General features: G+C 45.8%; 1 protein-coding gene across 6 annotated transcripts in view; it reads left to right on the forward strand.

Moving 5' to 3' along the window:
- Window positions 1-19,106, forward strand: part of LOC142560557 (cholecystokinin receptor type A-like) — a 142,730-nt gene extending 123,624 nt beyond the window's left edge. For 4 of the 6 annotated variants that reach the window (XM_075672757.1, XM_075672756.1, XM_075672760.1 and 1 more), the window contains exons 3-7: window positions 10,119-11,573; window positions 13,615-13,738; window positions 14,951-15,171; window positions 15,945-16,080; window positions 16,478-19,106. In XM_075672757.1, the coding sequence (XP_075528872.1) occupies window positions 11,041-11,573; window positions 13,615-13,738; window positions 14,951-15,171; window positions 15,945-16,080; window positions 16,478-16,879 (1,416 nt within the window). In that variant the 5' untranslated portion in view covers window positions 10,119-11,040 and the 3' untranslated portion in view covers window positions 16,880-19,106. Of the gene's footprint in view, window positions 1-1,199; window positions 1,569-10,118; window positions 11,574-13,614; window positions 13,739-14,950; window positions 15,172-15,944; window positions 16,081-16,477 lie in introns of those variants that run through there. The other 2 variants (XM_075672762.1, XM_075672761.1) reach the window with 2 other exon arrangements.
- The last annotated feature ends 2,217 nt before the right edge of the window (window positions 19,107-21,323 follow it).

Here is a 21,323-nt window from a genome sequence, read left to right on the forward strand (position 1 = left end):
AGAAAAAGTACTATATTGATAGAGTCATGCGGAAAGGCTTGTTGCTCCCCCCCTCCTTATTTCTTTTTAATTGATGACACAAATGCTCTGCGTCCATAGTAAAACACTTCATGTGTTACGCTGGTGTCTCCTGCAAAATGGACGGCGCACTGCGAGTATTCGGCCACAGTCGGTGGTTTGCGCCAAGTATTACTAGTGCAAATTACTAGTGTATTACTAGTGCAGTATGAATAGTATTACATAGTATTACTAGGGCAAAAGAAACATTAAAACGGGACACCTTAGAAAAGAGAAGGCAGGCATTACGCTTGAAACTTTTTCGCACTATATTTTATGGACAAATTGGAATAGACCGTAATATGTATATTCTTCAGCCACATTATATATCCAGAGGAACAGATCACGAGCTCAAGGTAAGGGAATACAGTTGTAGAACTAAGCTTTTCAAAAGCACTTTTTCCCCAAAACCATTTTATTATGGAATCGACAGCCTGCTGCCGTAGTTGGTATACTTAATAATGAACATTCTTCAAGTGCTCTTTGAAATTTTCTTCTTTATATTGCAGTATATAGTAATTGTAGAGTTTGCTATCATTACATAGTGCTTTACTACTTAATTGTATGATGCCCTTTCCTGCCATTGTATTGTTTCCTGACTTCGTATCATTGTATTGTATCGTTTAATACTGTTTATTGGATGTCATAAGCTGTTTACATTGATGTATGTAAACCCCCCCCCCCCCCCCCACTGTAACGGCTCAATGGCGCTGTGGTTATGCGAGTAAATAAATAAATAAATAAAGAAGCAAGGCTTCCGTAAAGATTAAGATTCATCTCGAAGAGCCTAGCAGCTGTCACGTTGACTGTCGGCGTAAACCTCGGCTGTCTCAATGCGCCATTAATTTTGCGCCTGTTTATACCCCTTAGTGCACTCCGGGGGGCAGGATGGATGAACAACTTTACTGAGGTCCCTCGGCGCACGCCATTACGAAGGGCAGGGTTTCTGCGAAACGCTGGTGGGGGCGCCGCAGATGGGGGCGGCCGGAATAGCGAGATTTTTTCCGCCGAGATCGTTGTTTGCCTATGTACAGGTCACGCTTGTCAGCGACCAGCGTCTGACATTACAGCGCCTTCGACCACCACCCCTTCTGTGTCGACCAGTGTCGCCTTCCTTGTTTGACCCGGTGCCTCCTCCTCCTCCTCCTCCTCTGCACACCGTATACCCGACGACTTCAACAACTCTCAGCCACCCTCTCGAGCGACGCCGCAATCTAATCTGCCCGGGGGCGTACACATACACGTCGGCGTCCACTCAACTGCGAAACGCCGCTGGATTTCGCTGCCACCGGGCCTGAGAAGGCCGCGCTGTGTTTGCGAACACGAGCTGTGCTGGGCTTCCGAGGGAATAAGCTCGCGCCTCATTCGAAGGAGAGAAACATGCTGCGCAACGAGGAACTGCGCTTCGTCTCGCGACGTGCTTCTGCCCTTTTCAAGTCTGTGAATTGCGGAACACGTGGACCGGAGACTTTCCGCTATGAAATAGACGACGCAGTGAGTATAGGCAACGTGTAAGTGCGATGAGCGCGAAGAACCGCGTTTTTGCAACGATATCTGCCAGAACGCAGCCAAAGGAACGTAAAAGGAGTAGCGTAGAAAGAAATGGAGAAGCAGATGCCCTACTGTAGGACCGCAGTTCTTTACCATAAAGCTGAGTCTTCAGCGTCAGTTAAATCGTGCTTGTCACGGCGCTGTAGTCGAGCGACGCGCAATACCATAGCTCAGATGTGGCCACTTAAGGATAAATTTTTTTCATTTCGTGGTCTCTGCTTCTATGGGTCTTGGTCATACAGTCTCGATGTTGCCACCATGAAAGCTTACCAACTCACCCATTTCTCGGTCCCACAGTTTTACGTCCGCGGCCAGGACAAGGACTTCTGCCAGCAATTTCAAATTAAACCCGTTAATAAACCTCATGATACAAAAATCTCCTATTACACAGCTGACACCTTCTCGTGCCTGCATATATTTCGGCTTCACCACACCACTGTGGTCACTGACTTCGTTTCGCAATGCATTTTTGTCCCACGAACTGGCTTAACGTTGGAACACTGACCCACGTAAAGGTACATGGTTTTTAAGCTGCTCAATTTATTGTCACTGAGCAAATATTTAGTATTGGATGTGAACCTTGGACGTATTTACTTAATGTTTGGAGAATATATATAAGATGCTTCAAGAATTATTACAGCAGACATTACTGAACTCCGGTCTCTTAAAGGAGCCCTAAATAACTTTGTATTGAAGTCGAGAAACATATGTGAAGTTAAGTTAAATTATTTTAGAGATACTTTGCCACAGAAAGTTTTTCAATGCGTTTAGCCGAAGCGAAGAGACGGAGAGAGAGATAGAAGCTTTAATCATATCGTGGATATGTCAGCCTGGCTCTTCGCCTGACACGACATCAGAAGCGGAGTCATCGGCAATCAACCACACTGTTGTCGGGGCTTCCGCATCCTCCTCCAATGATTTGCACTGCGAAGGCTTCGGAAAAGCGGGGTGTGCCCCCAATGTTCCGCCTATTAAACGTCAAAAGCAGATCAAATTTGAATTTTGGATGTTCACGTAGACCCCACTGCATCCCATCTTGGCGCCTAGGACTCGCCAGACGTGGTTATGCTCGGCAAGCCCCCCCCTGCAGTCAGTCAGTGGACTCGTCGCGGCAACCTACGGCGGCCGCGGCATCTACAGTATACGTATAGCATACCGCAGCTGCATGTAACTGCAGCGTTTCCTTTGTACACGACATGCCTAGAGTGGGCGCTCGCGCTCATGTGCTCCCGTCTGGCTGCGGTACGCGGTGCGGACCGGGTTTGTCTCGCGCCGGTTCGACCGACGGATAGTAGTCGCGCCCAGGTTGCACGTTTTGAAGTGCTATCAAATAGTTCAATGCAGAGCGAAGTCTACCAAGGCGTCGAAACAGAAGCGGCCAGGAGTGAGGGCGCGCAGCCAAGCGTGCGCGTGGCCTCACCTTAAGTTCCGCGTGGTCCGAGGCTATAGTTTGTTGCTCAAAACAATCGAAAAGAAATATCGAATCCCTTTTAGTCTCGAAAATACCGAGCGAAATGATCCTTCGATGCGCAGCCTTACGCGAAATATTATCTTACTTTTCTTCGGTCCAGTTATTTTCCTTCTGCGTTTGCCTTTTATTCCTTAACGGTATAAGAGTCGCACTAATCTTCCACCAACGAACGTCCATCACAAGTAACAGATCGTAAGGTGCAAGGACCCCGAACCTTAAATGTGTGCTCTGACGGGTACCACGTATGTTTGTCTTACTCGAACGCGTACAAGTGGTTTAAACAGTCTTGGGGAGCAAATGCCCATTTCATACCAATGAAAACTGCTGCATGTTAAGCAATCATTGCTATGAAATGACTGCTGGAACTAAATTGGATATCAGCGCACAAACATCTAAAATAAGTAAAATAAAAGTACAGGATTTAGTTATATATAAACTCATGCTGCAATTCAATATAGCGGACATAGTTAGATCCATTTTGAGCAAGCTGAATTTATTTATTTAAAAATTATGGGCTTTTACGTGCCAATACCACATCATGAGGCACGCCGTAGCCGGGGATTCCGGAAAATTAGACCACCTGGGGTTGCTTAACGTGCACCTAAATCTCAGTCGTTTCGCGTGTAAGAGATCGTCAGCATGCGAGTGGCGTTTCACATCGTATTTTTAATTATTTGTTCTAACCCAGAGGGTAGGCCCTCGCTGCAGGCATCTTCCATATCAGATTTGAAGTTGGCCCATTGACTGTGACAGTGATGTCGCGTACCGCGCAAGAGTGACGGACTGTAACTGACGATGTGTTTGCTGTGTTATGTGCTCTCTCTCTCTCCTCCCATCTTTCATCCCCCCCATCCCGCTCCCATGCGTAGGGTAGCAAACCGGTTAGGGTACACTGGTTAACCTCCCTGCCTTCCTTCTCCACTTTTTCCTTCCTTCCTAAATCTCAGTACACGGGTGTTTTCGCATTTCGCCCCCATCGAAATGCGGCCACCGTGACCGGGATTTGATCCCGCGACCTCGTGCTCAGCAGTCAAACACCATAGCCACTGAGCAACCACGGCGGGTAATTTATTTATTTCTATATCGCTGGAATACAAATTTGTCTCTAGTGGTCTACAACCACATAATTGTAAATAAATAAAAAAGCTCAACCAAATGCTAAATTTTATGTTATTTTCTTCACTAGAACGGAGTATACACGCGCCATGCTTAATAATAGAAAGACTTCTTCAAACGTGCAGATTTCTAAACTTGACATTTCAATTCCATCGACTTTAGCAAAATGAATAAACGCGGTACGCTTACTTAATTGAAAGGTTTTACCTGCAGCAAATATTTGACTTTCATATGCAGTAAACTTAGTTCCGATCTCATCAGGGGTTTTTTAATGACAGCACCTCTGTTTTTCACTTATGATTTATCGGGCTAATGTGTACAAGGCCTAGTTGTACAGTTTATATTAAATAATGTGGCTGACAACAGCACCGCAAGACCCTTTTGTCACAGTCTCAAAAGCTGTGCACTAGCGATGGCCCTTTAATTTTGGTTGAAGCCATCGCTGACCATATGCATTCCATCTCGACTGCGAATTCATGTTTTTATGAAACGTCGTGGGGAACAAACAGTTTCATTCATTCATTCATTCATTCATTTTAACATCCCAAAGCAACGCTCGGGCCACGAGAGATGTCATAGTGAAGTGCTCCGGATTAATTTAGATCACTTCGGTTTCTGTAATGAGCACCTAAATCTAAGTACAAGAGCATTTTTACATACCTCCCCCCCCCTACCCCCAATCTATATGCGACCGCCGCAGCCGGGAATCAAAACCTCGACCTCGAGCTTAACAGCAGAACGGCATAGCCACTCAGTTGCCATTTCAGGACAAAAACTGCTTTAACAGTGCGGGCTACTATATTAGAATTTAATAAATGACCACCTAGGACAAACTCGTAAAGAAACAGCTTACTTTGCTAAAGCGACAATCTGAAGTGCGAGTTTTATTATTTTGCAAAATTTGAGAAAATTTTAATGTTTTTATGCCTCCGCGCTCTGTCATCACTTCTCCCTGCCCTTTCTTCTTTTTTTTTTTTCGTCGCACTGACGCGACCAATCCTCTGACGGCGAGCAGTTAATCACAACAAAACATATTTACTTTTCCGTTTGATGAAAGGTTCAGGTCACCTTTTATCTTTGTCATGCTTACGGCTTGTATCTTCTATTTATGGAAACAAGTGGTCCCTTATCTGACGGCTTTGTGCGCTTCTTCATGTCTTCTGAAGTGCACAGCAAGCACTCAAAGAACTCTCTCCATCACAGTTACCAGATTAGCGGTGCTTTCTCGAAGTTCGCTTGGGAGCGTCACGAAAACATCGGCACTGTCAGGCGCCACTTGCGCATTTGCGAGGCGGCCTCACAGCCCTGCTTCTTCAGGTGGGGACGCGTCAGGTGGTCCGGTACTCAGTTACTCAGGTGGGAGCAACTACCTCCGGGCGGCCGCCCCGGAGGTAGTTGACGCTGAGAAGCACGTTGCACGTTTTGTGTTAAGCGTGAAGTTGAAATATAAATGTTTACTGTAATTGCATGAGGGGTAGTCTAAGAAGCATAGCTGAAGTGAGGAAACCCCTTACACCCCCTCCTTCCCTTCCCTCTAGAAGAAAAAAAAAGAAAAAAAAACAGGTAGGAAGAAAAAGGCGCAGACACGGGACAGCGGTGCACTTCTTGTGCAGCGATGACGCTGAGCAAAGAAAGAAAGAATGACCGGAAGATTTGTAAATATTTTTTTCTTTCTATGATTGCCATGTCTTCAAACATGTCAGTACACACGTTCCATACAATCTTACAGCATGTCACATCGGCTTCAATGCATCGCTGCAACATATCTCCGAACGGGGCTAGTTACAGTTATCAACTGAAAAATCACTAATATGTAAATATTTACTGCAACCTTTCATGCAATTGATTGTTCGCCTCAACAAGCAGTCTAGCTCGTGCAGTACAAGTGCGCTATCTCGCCGCAGGCGTCGTTTCTAAATTTCGTGTAAACTTGAAATTATAACGCATGGTATTTATTTCAAACGTCATGCATGGTGCATTTATTTTTGAAATTGCACGTTAGGCTCGCGACATCTTTCTGTCGAAGTAAGGGCTGCTTCTCGTGCGGTACAGAGGCAAACAAATGGAGCACTTCCTTAGGAACCTGGCGTGCGACCGAAAAGGGATCATAACGTATATCTCTGACGGCACACACTGCTAACCACGTAAAAAAAAAAAGACAACCTGCAAGGCCGCTGGAGAGAGTGCAGCTTATCTTTTTTTCTCTTTAGAGCCATTTCTCCCATGTTCACGAGGGGGCCACTTGCGTATAAGTGAGCGGATTACTGCAAGCGGCAGCCTGGAGAGACTTTCAGAACAGGAGATGCTGCCTGGCCTGCTTCGATAGCGCCGCGACAATCTTTTCCCTTTTGATGAGTCCTTTCGCAAGCCTTGGCACTTTCATGCCTGTAGCTCCGGCTCAAGCCTTAGACTTAGCTATGGACTCTCTTTCTTTTACCTTCTGATAAAACCTGAACAAATAAGACCACTTGGCGAGATTGTAAACGAGAAAACGAAAAGTTGACAACTTTCATCGTTTCCTTTTATATAAGTAGAAACGAGGCTGCGCGATGACTGGATGACCTGAAGAGGGAACGATGAAAAAAAAAATAAGAAAACAAAATAAGTCAAACGTGCCCTTTGCCATCAGACGAGGATTAGCCGTGCTGGATTAAGGTCCAGATGAGATGGCCATCTCCTCTCTGTTTTCCAGCGAACAGGCGGAAAGCTGACTCGCAGAGAGACTTGGAGTAAACTGAACGCACGCTTCACACGAGAAAGCGGAGAAGCCCCAAAGACCGATTGCGATTAACATTATATAAGGCAAAAATAAAGAAAGCTCGTAGCGCTCTGCCGAAAGGGCCCGCTTATGGTTAAGCCCTGCCCGCGGATCCAGTTTCTCGTACGCATGCTAATGTTTCGTCCGAAAGTCGGTGAAAGGCGGGCGCCTTGTTTCAGCAAGGAGGTGGCAAAACTGCGTCCAGGATGAGGATGAAACACGATTACAAAACCGCTGACAATGGCAGATGCAATCTGTGTAAAAGCTTTTGTTTTATCTGTTTCACGTTTCTCGTTATGCTGTTCCTTCCTGGAGCAGTCAGTTCTGAAGAACGCTTGAAGGCGGGCGAATGTTAAGGCGCTCCCCTTTCACGTCCAGCCGGCAAGTATTATTACTGACGTGTTTCAGCCGTGCCACAAGAATAAAAAGAAAACGCTGTCAGTGGAGACATTGACACGAGAACTACATGTCCGCGACACACGCTATTCCTTCCCGCGCCTTGTTTTATCGCATGCCGCATTGATTGTCGGACTGCTGCAAACCCGCATGGCCCTCATTGTTGGACACGATACGCGTCTACCGCGTTTTTTGTCAGTAATAAAGGCTGCTGGAATCGCCGAAAACGTAGATTGCCTCATTCAGAGAAGAGTCGATGTTATCGCTACTCACTGAGATGGCACGCAGCGCTGATGATACTAATTTGAGACAGGAATGCGTCCATGGTTTGGCGGCATGTTAGCAAAAAGGAGTGCCAAAGAAATCGATAGGTCACGCGTCCTTGGCGTGTCCTCTGGCACATCGAAGGGCTCTTGCTTCTTCGGCGAGAAACGAATAATGGACATAGTTTCTAGGAGTGCAGTGGTCGCCATGGTTACTGCATATGGAAGGTCGGCTTCCGCGGTGACCGTGCGTTTTGTGAATGCGTGCCAGTTCTGCATTGCCCTTAGGTATTTAGATGAGTTACGGTATAGTACCAACAACATAGGAAGCATGGGTCTATAGGGCATAATGTGTGCATATGGTAGGAGGAAAGAAGAGAATGTACACGGAACACACATAGCAAAATGATTGGCACTACTCCTGGAAGATAGTGGTCTCTGAAAGCTGCTCCGAAATAGCTCACCATGAGAAGGCGAATCAAGAGTTTAGTAATCAGAAACCAGCTTCTGTTTTATCACATTGTCCGAAACTGAGTTGAATGGTGTAGCACTTAGTTTGGCAAGAGGCAGAACGACGCCAGGTGAAGAATATTCAATGTAGAAAACCATCAATAAGTGAAATAAACATCTCCCTACACCCTATATATTGACTAAAGCTCGATTTGACCGAAAAACCACTGGCTCGGCAAATGTTTAGTCCTATGAAATGAACTAGGTGGTCAGGACACTGGTGAAACAGCATTTATGGTTTCTGTGCCTACTTCTAATTTCCGGTTTAAATTTTCGTATAGTATCGTGTTTCAGAAATCGTCAAATATCAATACGCCATGGCCTCGCCGCTTCTTTCGCTGCGACTTCCGTTACTTTTGGTGCGTGTGCCACTTCTGACAGGCCTATCCTGCTTCTGTGATTCGTAAAGGACTTCGGCACCAGCTGAACTCGAGTGCTATGATGCACACATACCGTCGTGCTCAGATCAAATGTCTACCCAGCTAGCATAGCCTCGCCTTAAAGCAGCAATGTCGCTCGATGACTCAGGTTATCGCAAATCAGTACGATGTTTGTGACATTGCTGAGGTTGCGGAAATGTTTGCTTAACAGCCTGGCCGTTATTCGGTGCTACATAAAAAGAAAGCATCGCACAAAAATTACACGGATAGGTGCGTACATTTGCTTCAATGAAAACGTATGGTCTTTGCCGTTAACACGGCATGATGCATTTCGTAGCGCCCCCTCAAATGCGTTTCCAGGAATTGAAAAACAACACCCCCACTCAACTCCAGCTGACATGCTCGTAACGCGGCGCATTCTCGGTGGGACCGGCTCGTAAAGCGCGCCTGTGTACAGAGTCCTGAGTAGTTGGATTCGGGTGTTCAAAACAAGATTTTGCGCTCACCGCTCCACTGTTTTCTCTGAAATTTGGCAGAACGATCGCATTTTGTTGTCGACTTCGTTTAGTATAACACTTGGCATGATTAGTCGCCTGCTTTTTAAGACAGCAATGAGAAACTGTTCTCGCCTATGGGAAAAATGGCGTCTGCAAAGCCGGCCCTGGCACAGACTTGTGTCGCCGCCTGCCGGCAGCAGCGGGATGGAGCGGCTGTCGCGTAAGCAGCCGAGTTGAAGATGCCGTTTCGTGCACAAAGCAACTTCTTCCTGCTGCTGATATATGTGGAAATATATATATATATATATATATATATATATAAGGTGTCGTGCTGCACTCGTGGTTTTCCGATGCTTCAGCTTTTTCTAGCGTCACTGCGGATCGAAACGCGCCATGCGTCACAGTGCACTAGTTTGCCGGCGGGGAAGGGCGTTCTATAAGAAGCGAGTGTGATGGCCTGTGATCACAAGCACCTATTTAGGCTTGTACCCAAGCTTGGAAAAAAATAAATAATAAAAGCGTACGTGGCATAAATGCTTCTGTTTTAGTCTTGTGTTCTAGATATCCTGTCTTCGAATCGTGCCATCGACCAGTTTCATTGCGTATGTTTTTACTATTTACAACGACGTACATTGTTGAAAATGATGAATTTGCAAAGTCATAAGGCCGTTTGAAGCCAAAGGAAATAATTTTAGGAAAATCCATACACTAACCCCCTATCTCATGCTGACTGGATCAGCCTGCTTGCAGCTCCCGTAGGCACTATAGCGTCACTGTTCTCGCTTGTAATCTGAAACTGTATGCTTGAAATTTTGAAACCAATAAACTGCAACTTGGATGCAGTTTATTCCGAATCCGGTTAAACGGGTTCGGCGTTAGAGGTCAGATACGTACGAAAATGTGCCTTGAACTCGGCAAGAAAGCTTTGCTTTAAGAATGTTTGTTTTCCGAATCATATCTGTGTCAAAGAAACAGCTGTCCCGATTCTGCTCCTTACCCCCATATTATTCGATGTTTCAAAACACAATGTAAATGCTTTTGATAGACGACAATTATGATTGCATGAACCAAACATTGCTAACTTCTCAAACTCCTTTTTTTTTATTTTTGCATTCGCAGGTCCTGGAGAACAACAGCGTGGGGACAGGATCTTGTGTGCTGTCTATTTCGCAGCGAGGCGTTCTTCTGCATACTTGAACCAGACTGCTTGACACATCAAGAAATTCAAGGCAAGACGCAAGTTTGTCTCTGCGAAGTCGTCACTGGAAACAACGTGAAGAGGTTACGTTAAATTAAAAAAAGAAATCCCTCGACGCTGGCTATCGCTTGGCAACTAAGCAAGAAGAGATTAGGCGTGTAAGCTGCCTTCGGAAGTCCAGAGTTTGTCATACATTGTCATAAAATGACTGTATTTTGACATGCGCTAATACGTACTCTTGTTAGTACAGGAATGAATTTCTTAAATGACAAAGTTTCTGCTATACGTTTTCGAATAAATTAGCCAACACGAGCAAGAAGCGCGTTAATAAGGTGACATAGACGTCGGAGAACGAGCAGCATTGGAAAGCAAGCTGCAAGATGGATATTAAGGACCTGAAAGCCAAACATGATATCGCCATGAATCATGAATTCCCACATGTCTATAAAGAGAGAAACTAGCCGTAAGTACTTGTTGCAATCTTCGGAAACCTTATAAAGCAGAAGTGAACAAGTGACCCGCAGTCTGTACCAGTAATAGCCGTTGACGCGTGACTAGCTGTATCTCGTTATCAGGTAACAACAGATGCGAACGCGCACATATCGCGTTCTGTCATCGTGCAATCCGAATTAATGACTGAAGATACCGTCATCTGTTGATTATACTCTTCTGAGTGCTGGAAAAGGCTATTGTGCAGCCAAATGAGAATATAAGTTCTTCAGACGGCGTCCAACTTCAGTCGACTCACATGTTCATTGCCAAGAAGAATATGGCAGGCAAGCTTACCAGCTAGCCTTCAGTCTATCACTCGAGTGATACGCACCGCAGAAAAAAGAAACTCGAATGTTCGTTCCGTGGCCACCGTCAACCATGGAGGCCCCCATCACCCAAGACTGCTTCACTCTCAACGACACGACAATAGTCACCGACTGCGAGGGGTTGGATGCCAACACCAGTTGGCGCACGCCTTCGCCCGATGGGGAGCCGTCGTGGAACCAGACCTCCCTGCAGTTACCCCCGGGCCACGTCTACTTCGACTATCCCGAAGAAATGCTGGAGCCGTGGGTAATGAACGAGTACTTCTTTTTCATCGTGGTGACGTACTTGGTGACGTTCGCCATCGGCGTGAGCGGGAACTTGGTGGTGATATCCGTGATGGCCGGCGACAAGTCCTCGAGGAACGTCACCAGCGTGTTCCTCGTCAGCCTGGCTGTGTCCGACCTGCTTCTACTCACGATATGCGCACCGCTGGATGTGGCTCAATACTTGGTGGTCCGGTGGGACGCCAGTGGCACGGTGTGCAAACTGGCCGCCTACGCCGAGACGGTGTCCGCCTTCGCTTCGGTGCTCAACATGGTCGCCGTCACGCTCGAAAGGTAGGCGAACCTGTTGGTACCTCCTCCGCAAAACAAGGGTTATAGCGTTTATGTGCGAAAAGATAGAGAAAAAAACCTTTATCGTGTATTCTAGCCCTCTTTGCGCTTTATGCGTCGACCGCGCACCTCACAGAGCATGATGAACGAAACCTACTGTTTGTGAAACGCAATCACCAGCAAGGACACTGATCTTTCCCCGTGTTCTATATGCCCTAACACAGACCCTTATTTCTTATTTGCTAGTCACGGAACTTCTTTTTCATCCTATGGGATAGCTTCGTACGCTGCCAACTGTGAGCGCGTGGCGGCGCCACCATTCGTAAGGGGGCACTTGGCAAGTGGCGTCTCCGCTCGACTGTGTTCTGGAGTTGTGTTTTCAACGCTACTTTACGCACTTTCTGCATTTTCGCCCCCTTGTGCGGAGAATCTGAAATGATTCTCAGGAGCTCAACAAAAATTCTGAATAGCTGCTTTGTACCACACTGTCTCCGACTGCAGAAGGAAGACCAAGAAAGCCGAAATAGGCTGGTTGGCGCATGTTGAAAAAATATTGAACGGTGAAACAAGCTCAGCAAACAGTAGACGACAGCGCTGTCTGTGGTCGATGCTTCGTTCATAAAAAAATAAGTCTCATTTTGCGCACAAATAAAGTTTTTTTTTTCTTTAAGAAAGATTGTTTCACCAACCTGCCCAAGCAGCTATTCTACATATCGTCCAGTCTTGCTCTGTTCGATACCGCAAATGTTTGAAAGCCTCCCGGGCTACTTGTCGAAAACAGAAGTCGACACCTCAATCATTGCCACAAAGGCAAAGGAAATCGCAGCCTCAGAAAGCAAACCTCGCACATTTGACGTCAGAATGTGTAGTTGCTGCTGCTGGAGCAGTGGGCGCGTAGACACAAAACTCACTCGGGCGCATCGTCTACTGTAGCGATCACGTTGCGCACTGCATTTATTCAATTTAACTGCTCCTCTTCCGGGAAAAATTCCTGCATGTTCATGAGTATTTTAGCTGACTTCATTCTAAAAAAAATGCGCTTCAAAACTGCAATAATAATGTACACTACATAAGTCTGCGACATACGGAGACTAGTTACGTGCGTATTGTCCTTTTGGTAATATCCTGATAAATATGCCGTTGTCACCCACGCCATGTTCGCAGCAGCGAAAGGGCTGCAATATGTTGTGGACCTTCAGGTGTATATCTATAGCGACGCTTCGTCGCGGATCTAAGAAGCAAGGGCATCGCAAGCGTGGCACAGTTGCTTCCAACGGCAGCTGCTAGCCTGGTGGTTACTGCTCCTAACTTAGCTGTCGTAGGATGCCGTAATATACAGGAACGTAATCTTGTAAAGGAACGTCTGTCAGCAATATTTAAGTGCAGTGGACTCCTTCAGACCACCACTGCAACACCACGGAAGAGCATTCTCTCGTCAACTGACTGCTCCGAAAGCTGTACTTTCACTGCAAACCTATGCTCATATATTTGCTCCACGCAAATGCGTGGAATGCCGAAATGTCAAATAAGCCTAAATGATGACCGTGAAATCATGCAAGCGAGTCAATGCAATGAAAACTGACAAACCGAAGCCAATAATAAAACCAATGCCAACAAACCAGCCAATTTACGAATCCATGAAACAATACTGGCTTCGATCGCAGCCTTCTTATCTGCAGTCGCAATTTTGGGGTAGCTCCTTTCTCTCTATCGAGCTTGCCCAAAACTTAGTTTAATAAAAAGCAGTAATAAAGAAGTCCCTACGTAATGAGGCCACTATCTACCGCTGCCTTTCTTCAAGCTTTCTCGTTGTTGCATGTGGCGCGACACAATCTACCGAGCGTTGAATGCACGTTAAAGAACCACCAGGAGATCAACACTTTTCCCGGAGCCCCACACTACAACGTCTTTGTTAGGCCGTGTGTGCCTTGAAATTGTTGAGACATCTCAATAAACCAGCCGATTCACTAACGAATGAAATGACCAATGAGAGAATTAACTGAATCCATCTATAATTGTGGTGCATGTTTTTTCCCTATGGCAGGTTCGTCGTGATCGTGTTTCCAATCCACTCGCGCACAGTGTGCACCATGAGCAACTGCAAGAGGCTCATGTGGGGCGTCTGGCTCGTATCCCTCGTCGTTGCACTGCCCATGCTCTTCGTAAAGGTAAGACGCGGTGCTACTCAAGCGTTCCGACTTTTTTGACCTTGTTGTTTTGGGTTCCCGGAAACCGTCTCTTGAATCAGGGTTGCACAATGTGCCAGCACCATAAGTTCGAACGCGAACAATTCCGAAACCACTCCGATGCGTTCTTCCGTTTCCTAGCTCACTCGCGTTGTTGACAGCGGCCTAAATACGCCAAAACATGCCTTCTTTTACACTGTTTTATGCTTAAAAACCAGATGCAGAGCGAACATCTGTCGCACTTCCACGTAGTTACGCGTAAAAAGCGTCAGGATAAGTTATTTCCTACCGGCGTTCCAATTTATGCCGGTGGTACCAGTCAACGCGCGACCTTCTGGATTTGTGCTCTCTTATAAGCATGTCTAGCGTCTGATATAATGACCAACTCAGTGCTTTCGTGGATGTCTCACAACTTTTCCTATCAATGGAGGAACTTCGGGAAATAAAGTTCACTTTTGGAAGGTTAAAACCAATGCAAAGAAAAATGCAACGCAGCTGCGTAGCGTCGACGTAGAGCGAGCCTGGGCTCACGCGCGAAAGATACTCTATCTGCAGCGACATGGTGGCGTTTAATGTAGCCCCAAGTTTTAAACGTCCAAACGTATCGCTGTAGTTTCGACGTTCGGTCCGAAACGGCAACGTAAGCTTCTTGAACTCTCCAGGGCGGCTATGAAGCAGACAAATCGGAGTGTGGTTTAAAAGATGTATATCATGTTTGAGCGCGTATCCACATGGTGTAACCTTTAGTACATTCTTGTAGATGTGAGATGAAGTATCACGCATTTAACGACCAGTATTACATTACAAGCAAATTAAGCTAATACATTGATAAGAGCAAGTCACATATAAAGCCTGTCACGTCCTTGAGGTTCTTGTATAATGCCTCCTTCCCCTTTCCCCCTTTTCTGAAAAACAAACATCATAAAAGAACCCACTGTACCTTCTGCTCTCGCACATGCATTGGTAGACAACACGCCACCAAGCATTTTCCCTTTCCCTGCAGCTCTGCAATAACACGGTGCCTTAATGTAGGAGTAAGACCTTGACGACAGTAATAAATTTAGTATCATTTCTGTGTGCACATTCATCTTCGAAGGGCACGCCACGTGTGTTTTCTCACAGGACGCTATCTTTTTTGAACATTATTTCAGTGAAATATTCCACAACGCCTCATACTTAAACCTCGCTGCGCAGAACGTGATCCAGACAACGTTCACGAACTATCGGGTGAACGTGACCATCTACAGATGCAAGGACGAGCACGACTGGCAGGGTCAGTCGGTGTCGTGGTACCGCCTTGTCACGCTGTTCGCTCTACCGTCGGTGGTCATGATCGTCTGCTATTCGTGGGTCATCCTGGAACTGTGGGTCAGCACAAAGACCATGGACCAGCTCACTCAGTCCGCAAAGTTTAGGTACGCACAAGTTTTTTTCTTTATTTTTACAGCAGCACGCTATTTTCAAGCTGTCAGCGCCACGAAGCGTCTACATCAAAATTTGTATTTAGGTTGCCTTGTATGCAAGCATGATTGAAAGAATAAAATTACATAGAAACAATGCAGAAAAGCTCGCATAGCGTTTTCAACTCGCACTGCAATATGAAGACGTGAGGAAAATTATAATCTAGGTAGAATATGTATTAAAAGTACATATCAAGAATTCGTTCCTCACTGTCATCTAAGTCGAACTTAGTCCATACTTTATTCTGTCATCTTGCAGACTACTTCAGTGGCACATATAGTTCTTTTATTCCTTGCTTTACAAGAATATGTTCAGCGGCATCCTGAACGTCGCTACTTTCAGGTTGCTTTCCTGTATGCTATTTAATAATAAAATTTGTACAGATGCCACAGCGATATTTTTTGCTTATGACGAGCGAAATAAACGGAGCAGTGTTCGCGACTCTGCGATCACATCGTATTATGATGCGCATCACAGAGTGCTACTCTTACGAGTAACAATAATTACATGTGAATCCTTATTGTTATATATTTTCATCCTACTCTAGAATGAGAAATTTCCAGTATGATGTCTGAGGTATATATCGCTTGACGACTCAATCTCTTGCATTGATGAATCCACTGGTACGTTGGGATGGTGTCACCGATGAGGCTGGTTAATCGTACAGTTACGTCTCTAACAACGTTCAGTGCACATTGCTTTAAAATAATAATTCGACTTGTTGCAGTTACCAGTGCCAGGCCCCCACGACGCCCAGACTGGGTTCCCTTCCCAGTCCAGCACAGCAGCAGCCGAACTGCAGGCTCATCCTTCGGGGCCATGCCAACTCCGACATAAGGGACGTCAAGAGGGCACGCCAACAGGTACACGTTCAGAAAAAGGAAGGACATAGTGTCGACTCACATGAGCATTGTGATTTTATATCGATAAGGAAGTAAAGCGAGATCTGATTTTTTAATAATGATGTAATTTGGGGCTAATGACCTCCTTATATGCAATTATCTCCCGTTCGTATGTTGTTACCATGATTTTAAGTCAGTCTAGAATCTATGTTAATTGCACCGTACCGATACTCTTACCAGATGGTCAGTGTTTTTTATCGAACTCCGTAAATTGTCAAGACAATCTCAGGGCGGCGTTGGGAACAGTATTATATAAAATATGTTGTTTGCAATGAGGTACGTTGCTCAACCTTTTCGCAAATCCTTGCACTTCAAGTGCAGCTTATTCCGTATGTTTTTTTTTTTTCATTGTCTGCAGGTAATCAAGATGCTGATCCTTGTGGTGATCCTCTTTCTGCTTTGCTGGGGCCCCCGGCTCGTCATGGAAATTGTCATCAAGTGCTGCCTCAATGTGTTCAACCACGGCGTGTACGCTGTGCGCGTACTCTTCTACCTGCTGCCGTTTGTGCACAGCTGCCTGAACCCCATCGTCTACTGCTTCATGTCCAGCAAGTTCCGACGCCGCATGGTGCGATGCTGCCACCGCACCTGCTTCGCACCTCGCTGCCGCGTCAAGTCGGCCACCACCAACAACCGTTGCTCGTCCAGAAACGGCACCACACGTCTCGGTTCGACGTACACGTTCACGTCGTACGCCACCTCGACGGTCGCCATCCCGTCTTCGATGACGCAGGTACCGGGCGATCCGCTCGCTTTGTGACAATCGCCCTGCCCGCCGCTGCACCAGCGCGGCGCTCTGCAGCTGAAAGCTACCGGTGCCAAAGGAGCCAAGAAGAAGAGCGCCAAGCAACAGAACCGTTGCAGGGACGCCACGATTGAGGACTTCTTGTGAGCGGATGAACAGAGGGACGGCACCTCTACTCGGAGAAATGTGCATAAAATACTCGCGGCATCACATAGGTGATATCAAGCGTTCTGTGACAGTGAAGAAGTTCCGCATTGGAGCCCACGTGCGATCGTGTTCTACGAAACGTAAAACGTGAGCCAGGTGTTCTTTTTTTTTTTTAATTCTGTCTAGAACTCTTCACGGTGGCTCGTTTGTGACTTGGAGTGTTCTTGTGAAACAGTGACACGGCTACTTACGGATGTTGATGCGTGTTCAGGATGTTACGAATTGCGTACACTGGTCCCCCGGTGATCCAAAGTGACTGCATGTGCGAAGTGAGAGGGTGTATTCAACCGCACCAGCCGTTTAGGTTGTGCGCATTCAAACGGTAATTTTGGCACCATGCTTCAGGTGCCTGCACCATGGCATAAATCTGAGGCAGCAGTAACGTTTCTGAAAAACATTATTCGTGGATGGTTCGGTCGTAACTTGATAGCGTTGCCCATTTCTGAGCCTAAGGCGTCGTTACCACAAGCTATTTGGAATATGAACGCCGCCCCAGCATTTGTAGTGCTTATGCTACAGTGTCGACCCTGAGATGGACCCCAAGTGTATACAATAGAAAGGAGCAAGGAATTTTTCGCTAAATCTTTCATTTACGCACTCCAACGCTTTAAAAAAGCTAGGCTTAATTTCACAGATACTGCGATTTGCGCTCATGTCATATGCCATCACCAGCAAAACGGCGGAACCCGCGGCTGCAGTTACAAATGTGCATATTAAGCAAAGGTAAGTGCGTCATGCTTTGAGAAGTGTGTACATATTTATGTTTAACGGCTTGCTTAATATCAAAAAGTGTCCGTGGAATGTTGGGTGTTTCCTTTTGGGCGAGTGACGACCATTTTGTATTTTCCCCTCTGCGAGTCGTACTTCTGTAGGTTGCGACATTCGAGAGCGTAACCTCGGTGCATTAAATCTATATTTCTCTCCAGGCATCTGCGAAGCGGACCACTGTTGATAGAGAATCTCATAAACACAATTTTCTTGAACAAAAGAGTGTGTTGCAACGCATTTCTCCCGATATGTTTGCTCCATTTCTGCCTATGACTTGGAAAGCCTGTTTCTGACTTGCGTGTAAATGTGAGCAGAATATTCTTGCGGTGGAGTGCTGAACTGTTCGTAAGTTCCCTTGCATGGCTGTTTCTCCCAACGACCCACTCCGTGTGCGTCGTTTCTCACCTCGTTCGGATCTGACTGAGCCAGTATTCTATCAGCCATGTGGATATGAATGCCGTGATCTTTTTTCTTCACTGATAATGAAGGCATGAAAACCTGAGAGATGTAGACCTGCAAGCATGCTCTTCGTCATACGAGATTGTGGTGCGGAGGCAAGCAGAAATAACGCCGTGCTGTATTGCATTGTTAGCGCTGTTTGTTGTTAGCGTGATAAACATGAACGTGTTGGTATGTCTTGTTTGTAAAAAAAAAAAAACAATATTGTTCTCGCCTTCGAGTTGTCGTGTGAAACACTTGTTATTCGTGTCTAACGGTTGTGTTTTCCCATGATGCCGCGATGGTTTCAACATGTACTTTGTACGCATGATGGTTAGTTAACGTTTCCTATAAGAAATGTCGCGCTCATTCTGGCAGTGCTGATTCTTCGTGCATAATTTTCCAAAGACTGGGTGGTGCAATGTACGTAACTATTTGACTGGTGCTTGTTCTTCTGGTGCCCATGATAGTGTAAAGCTCCGAACGCAATGATGCCCTTAGTTGTGAATTTTGTCTTGCATATACCAACTACTAGTTGTTAAATACAAAACAACAACAACAAGAAAATGACATTAACGCTAACACTGTTAATACAGTGTTCGTATTGGACTTCTTATGCTCAATGCAAAAGAAAGGACAAGCGTTGCTAAAGTATAACGAGACACGGAGCCGATGCTAAAAATGTTCGGCAACACTTCTTACAAGCTTTAGCTCGTGATAAGCATACTGAAGTTCGGCGTATTTTATGTTGTTACGTGCTTGTGAAAGTCTTCTATTCCTGCCTCACCTCTGAGCTCGAAGAGTCTCAATAAACGAGCACCGCAAAGTACTCCATGTGAATCCATCCAAATTCATCCTTCATCTGCTTTCAATGCAGTTACGGTGCGTGCGCAATAATGCCAAGGTAGGTGTGCTCGCTATTTCAGAGAATGCTTTCTTTCTGTAAGTGGTGTGACAGCGCCACAGCTTGAGTCGCACTTTTCTCTAGGGCCGTATCTGATATATAGGGAAATTTCCTAATCGGGAAATTAATACCAGCACGTATGAAGCACCGAAACGTTTAGGAGAATACCGAATGTCCTTTTTCTTGTAGCTCCCGTAAACAAAGGCTTCTTATCACTAAATGCCATAAATTTATTAAATTTAACAAGCTCCTGGAATTTTTCGTCACCCTATGCCACAGACGTAACCTTCTGTGCCTGATTCAATCGAGTCGATGTCTATAGTGATCGAAGTAACATAACGTTGAAATTTCAAATCGATGACAAGCACCAATTTCCTCAAAATCCATATACCCGCTGTCTTACACCATTACTAAGGTGCTATTTTATTTTTCACACTGTGTGATAAGAATAAGCAGCTCCGTGAGACACCGTAGCTACATACCCGGCGTGCACGTAGAAAAACACAAAGATGAGAATGTAGAGAGCAATATATCTGTTAACACAGGCCCACTACACACCTCCTTCCCAAGAGAGGGAGAAAAATTACGCAAGCAGAAGCAAAATACTGTCTGCGTTCCATAGAGTCGTTGTTCAGGTGCCCGCCAGCGTTTGAAACGGTTACCGCGGTTACTCGCTTTTTATGGCAACTTGTTTCTCCTCCACTTTAAACGGAAGAACTGCTTTCAAGGTAAGTGGACAACGAATCCCCCTGTCAGCATGGTAAGTCCACAAATAAAGGCTGCAAGGAGGCATATGATATTGTTGGCACTTATATTTGACCTTGTATAGAAGGAATACAACCCCGCGTCAATACCTCGCTTACTGACTCCTTGAAACGGTATGGACAGAGCGTACTCTAGGTTCTCGGTGTGAAGCCACACCTCTGGCAGTACGTTCTTTTATCGTATTTTATGGCATATTGCTATAAGTCTGGTATTCAAAAGGAAATGAGCAAATTTCAACTTGATGTGAGTTGAGAATCACCGAAATGGGCGTAATGTCTAATGGTAATGTTTCAGCCTTTCTTCACTGGTACGCTTTAAAACAAACGTAATGATGATGTTGATGATTATGAATGCAGGGGGATCAAGCCTCGCGAAATTTGCCGACAGTCTCTCCGAGAGCCGACATTCAGGAAAGTGCAAGAAGCGCAAGTGGCCTCGATTTATGACATGCATTGCGCCGTCCTTACGAAGCGAAGTGCAGGACGGGTAAGCAAGGTGACCTGCACAGCTACAGGAGGAACACAATGCGAGGCAGTAGTCCGTCGATCACCCAACCGCACGATGCCGCGCCGGCTCGCCCACTTCCCGACACAACGCTCTGAAATGAGTCTACGAGATGTTATTAACCGTAGGCTACGTTCCATATCTGCCAGGACGATTCAATCCCAGGGGTCCCGCCCTCTCTCGCAAACACTTAGAATGCTGTCCCCACTAGCGTGTGGAGCGCTTAAACGCTGAAGGTCTGCAATTTAACATTTCCGCTCTGTCGCGAGTCCCGGACACTCCAACAAGGTGTTTAACAATAGCGTCAGACATTTAGGCCACACGTATAGCTAACTCGTCGAATTAAATCTCATAGCCATTCCGTCGGAGTGTTGCTCACCCTGGTCGGAGTCGATGCATCAGGGAACCCTCTAGTTTACACCATCCATCTGCCAGGTACTAATTCTGGAATGGCGACCATAAAGACTGAAAACAACTGCTGATAAATTCCTTTGGACGCTGAGAGTCTCTGGGAGCCGTCTTTGTTAGACCGACTTCAAAGGCATCCTGGGCCAATCTATCAATAATTTCTATCAATGCCCAAACCCTACCTGCGACGGAATGCATGGCAACTTTATCATATGTGCTAGGCTGTGGAGCTTCTTTAGAAAGGTTTAGCAAAGTTTTTGCGTACTCTTGCAGAACAAAAGTAATAATTGTATCCCGTGTAGTTTTTATTCGTGCATCAGAAAAATATAAGAGGTGTCGTCATAGTACGGAAGGAGTAAAACAGGCCTTAACGAAAAAAATAGAACAAGTTTGCCGCCATTTCTATCAAAATTAGCAAGAATACAAAGGCTAAAAAACTGTGATAACGACAATAACTTAATATAC

The sequence above is a fragment of the Dermacentor variabilis genome, chromosome 10 (genome assembly GCF_050947875.1).
Source record: "Dermacentor variabilis isolate Ectoservices chromosome 10, ASM5094787v1, whole genome shotgun sequence".
Classification (NCBI taxonomy): domain Eukaryota; kingdom Metazoa; phylum Arthropoda; class Arachnida; order Ixodida; family Ixodidae; genus Dermacentor; species Dermacentor variabilis.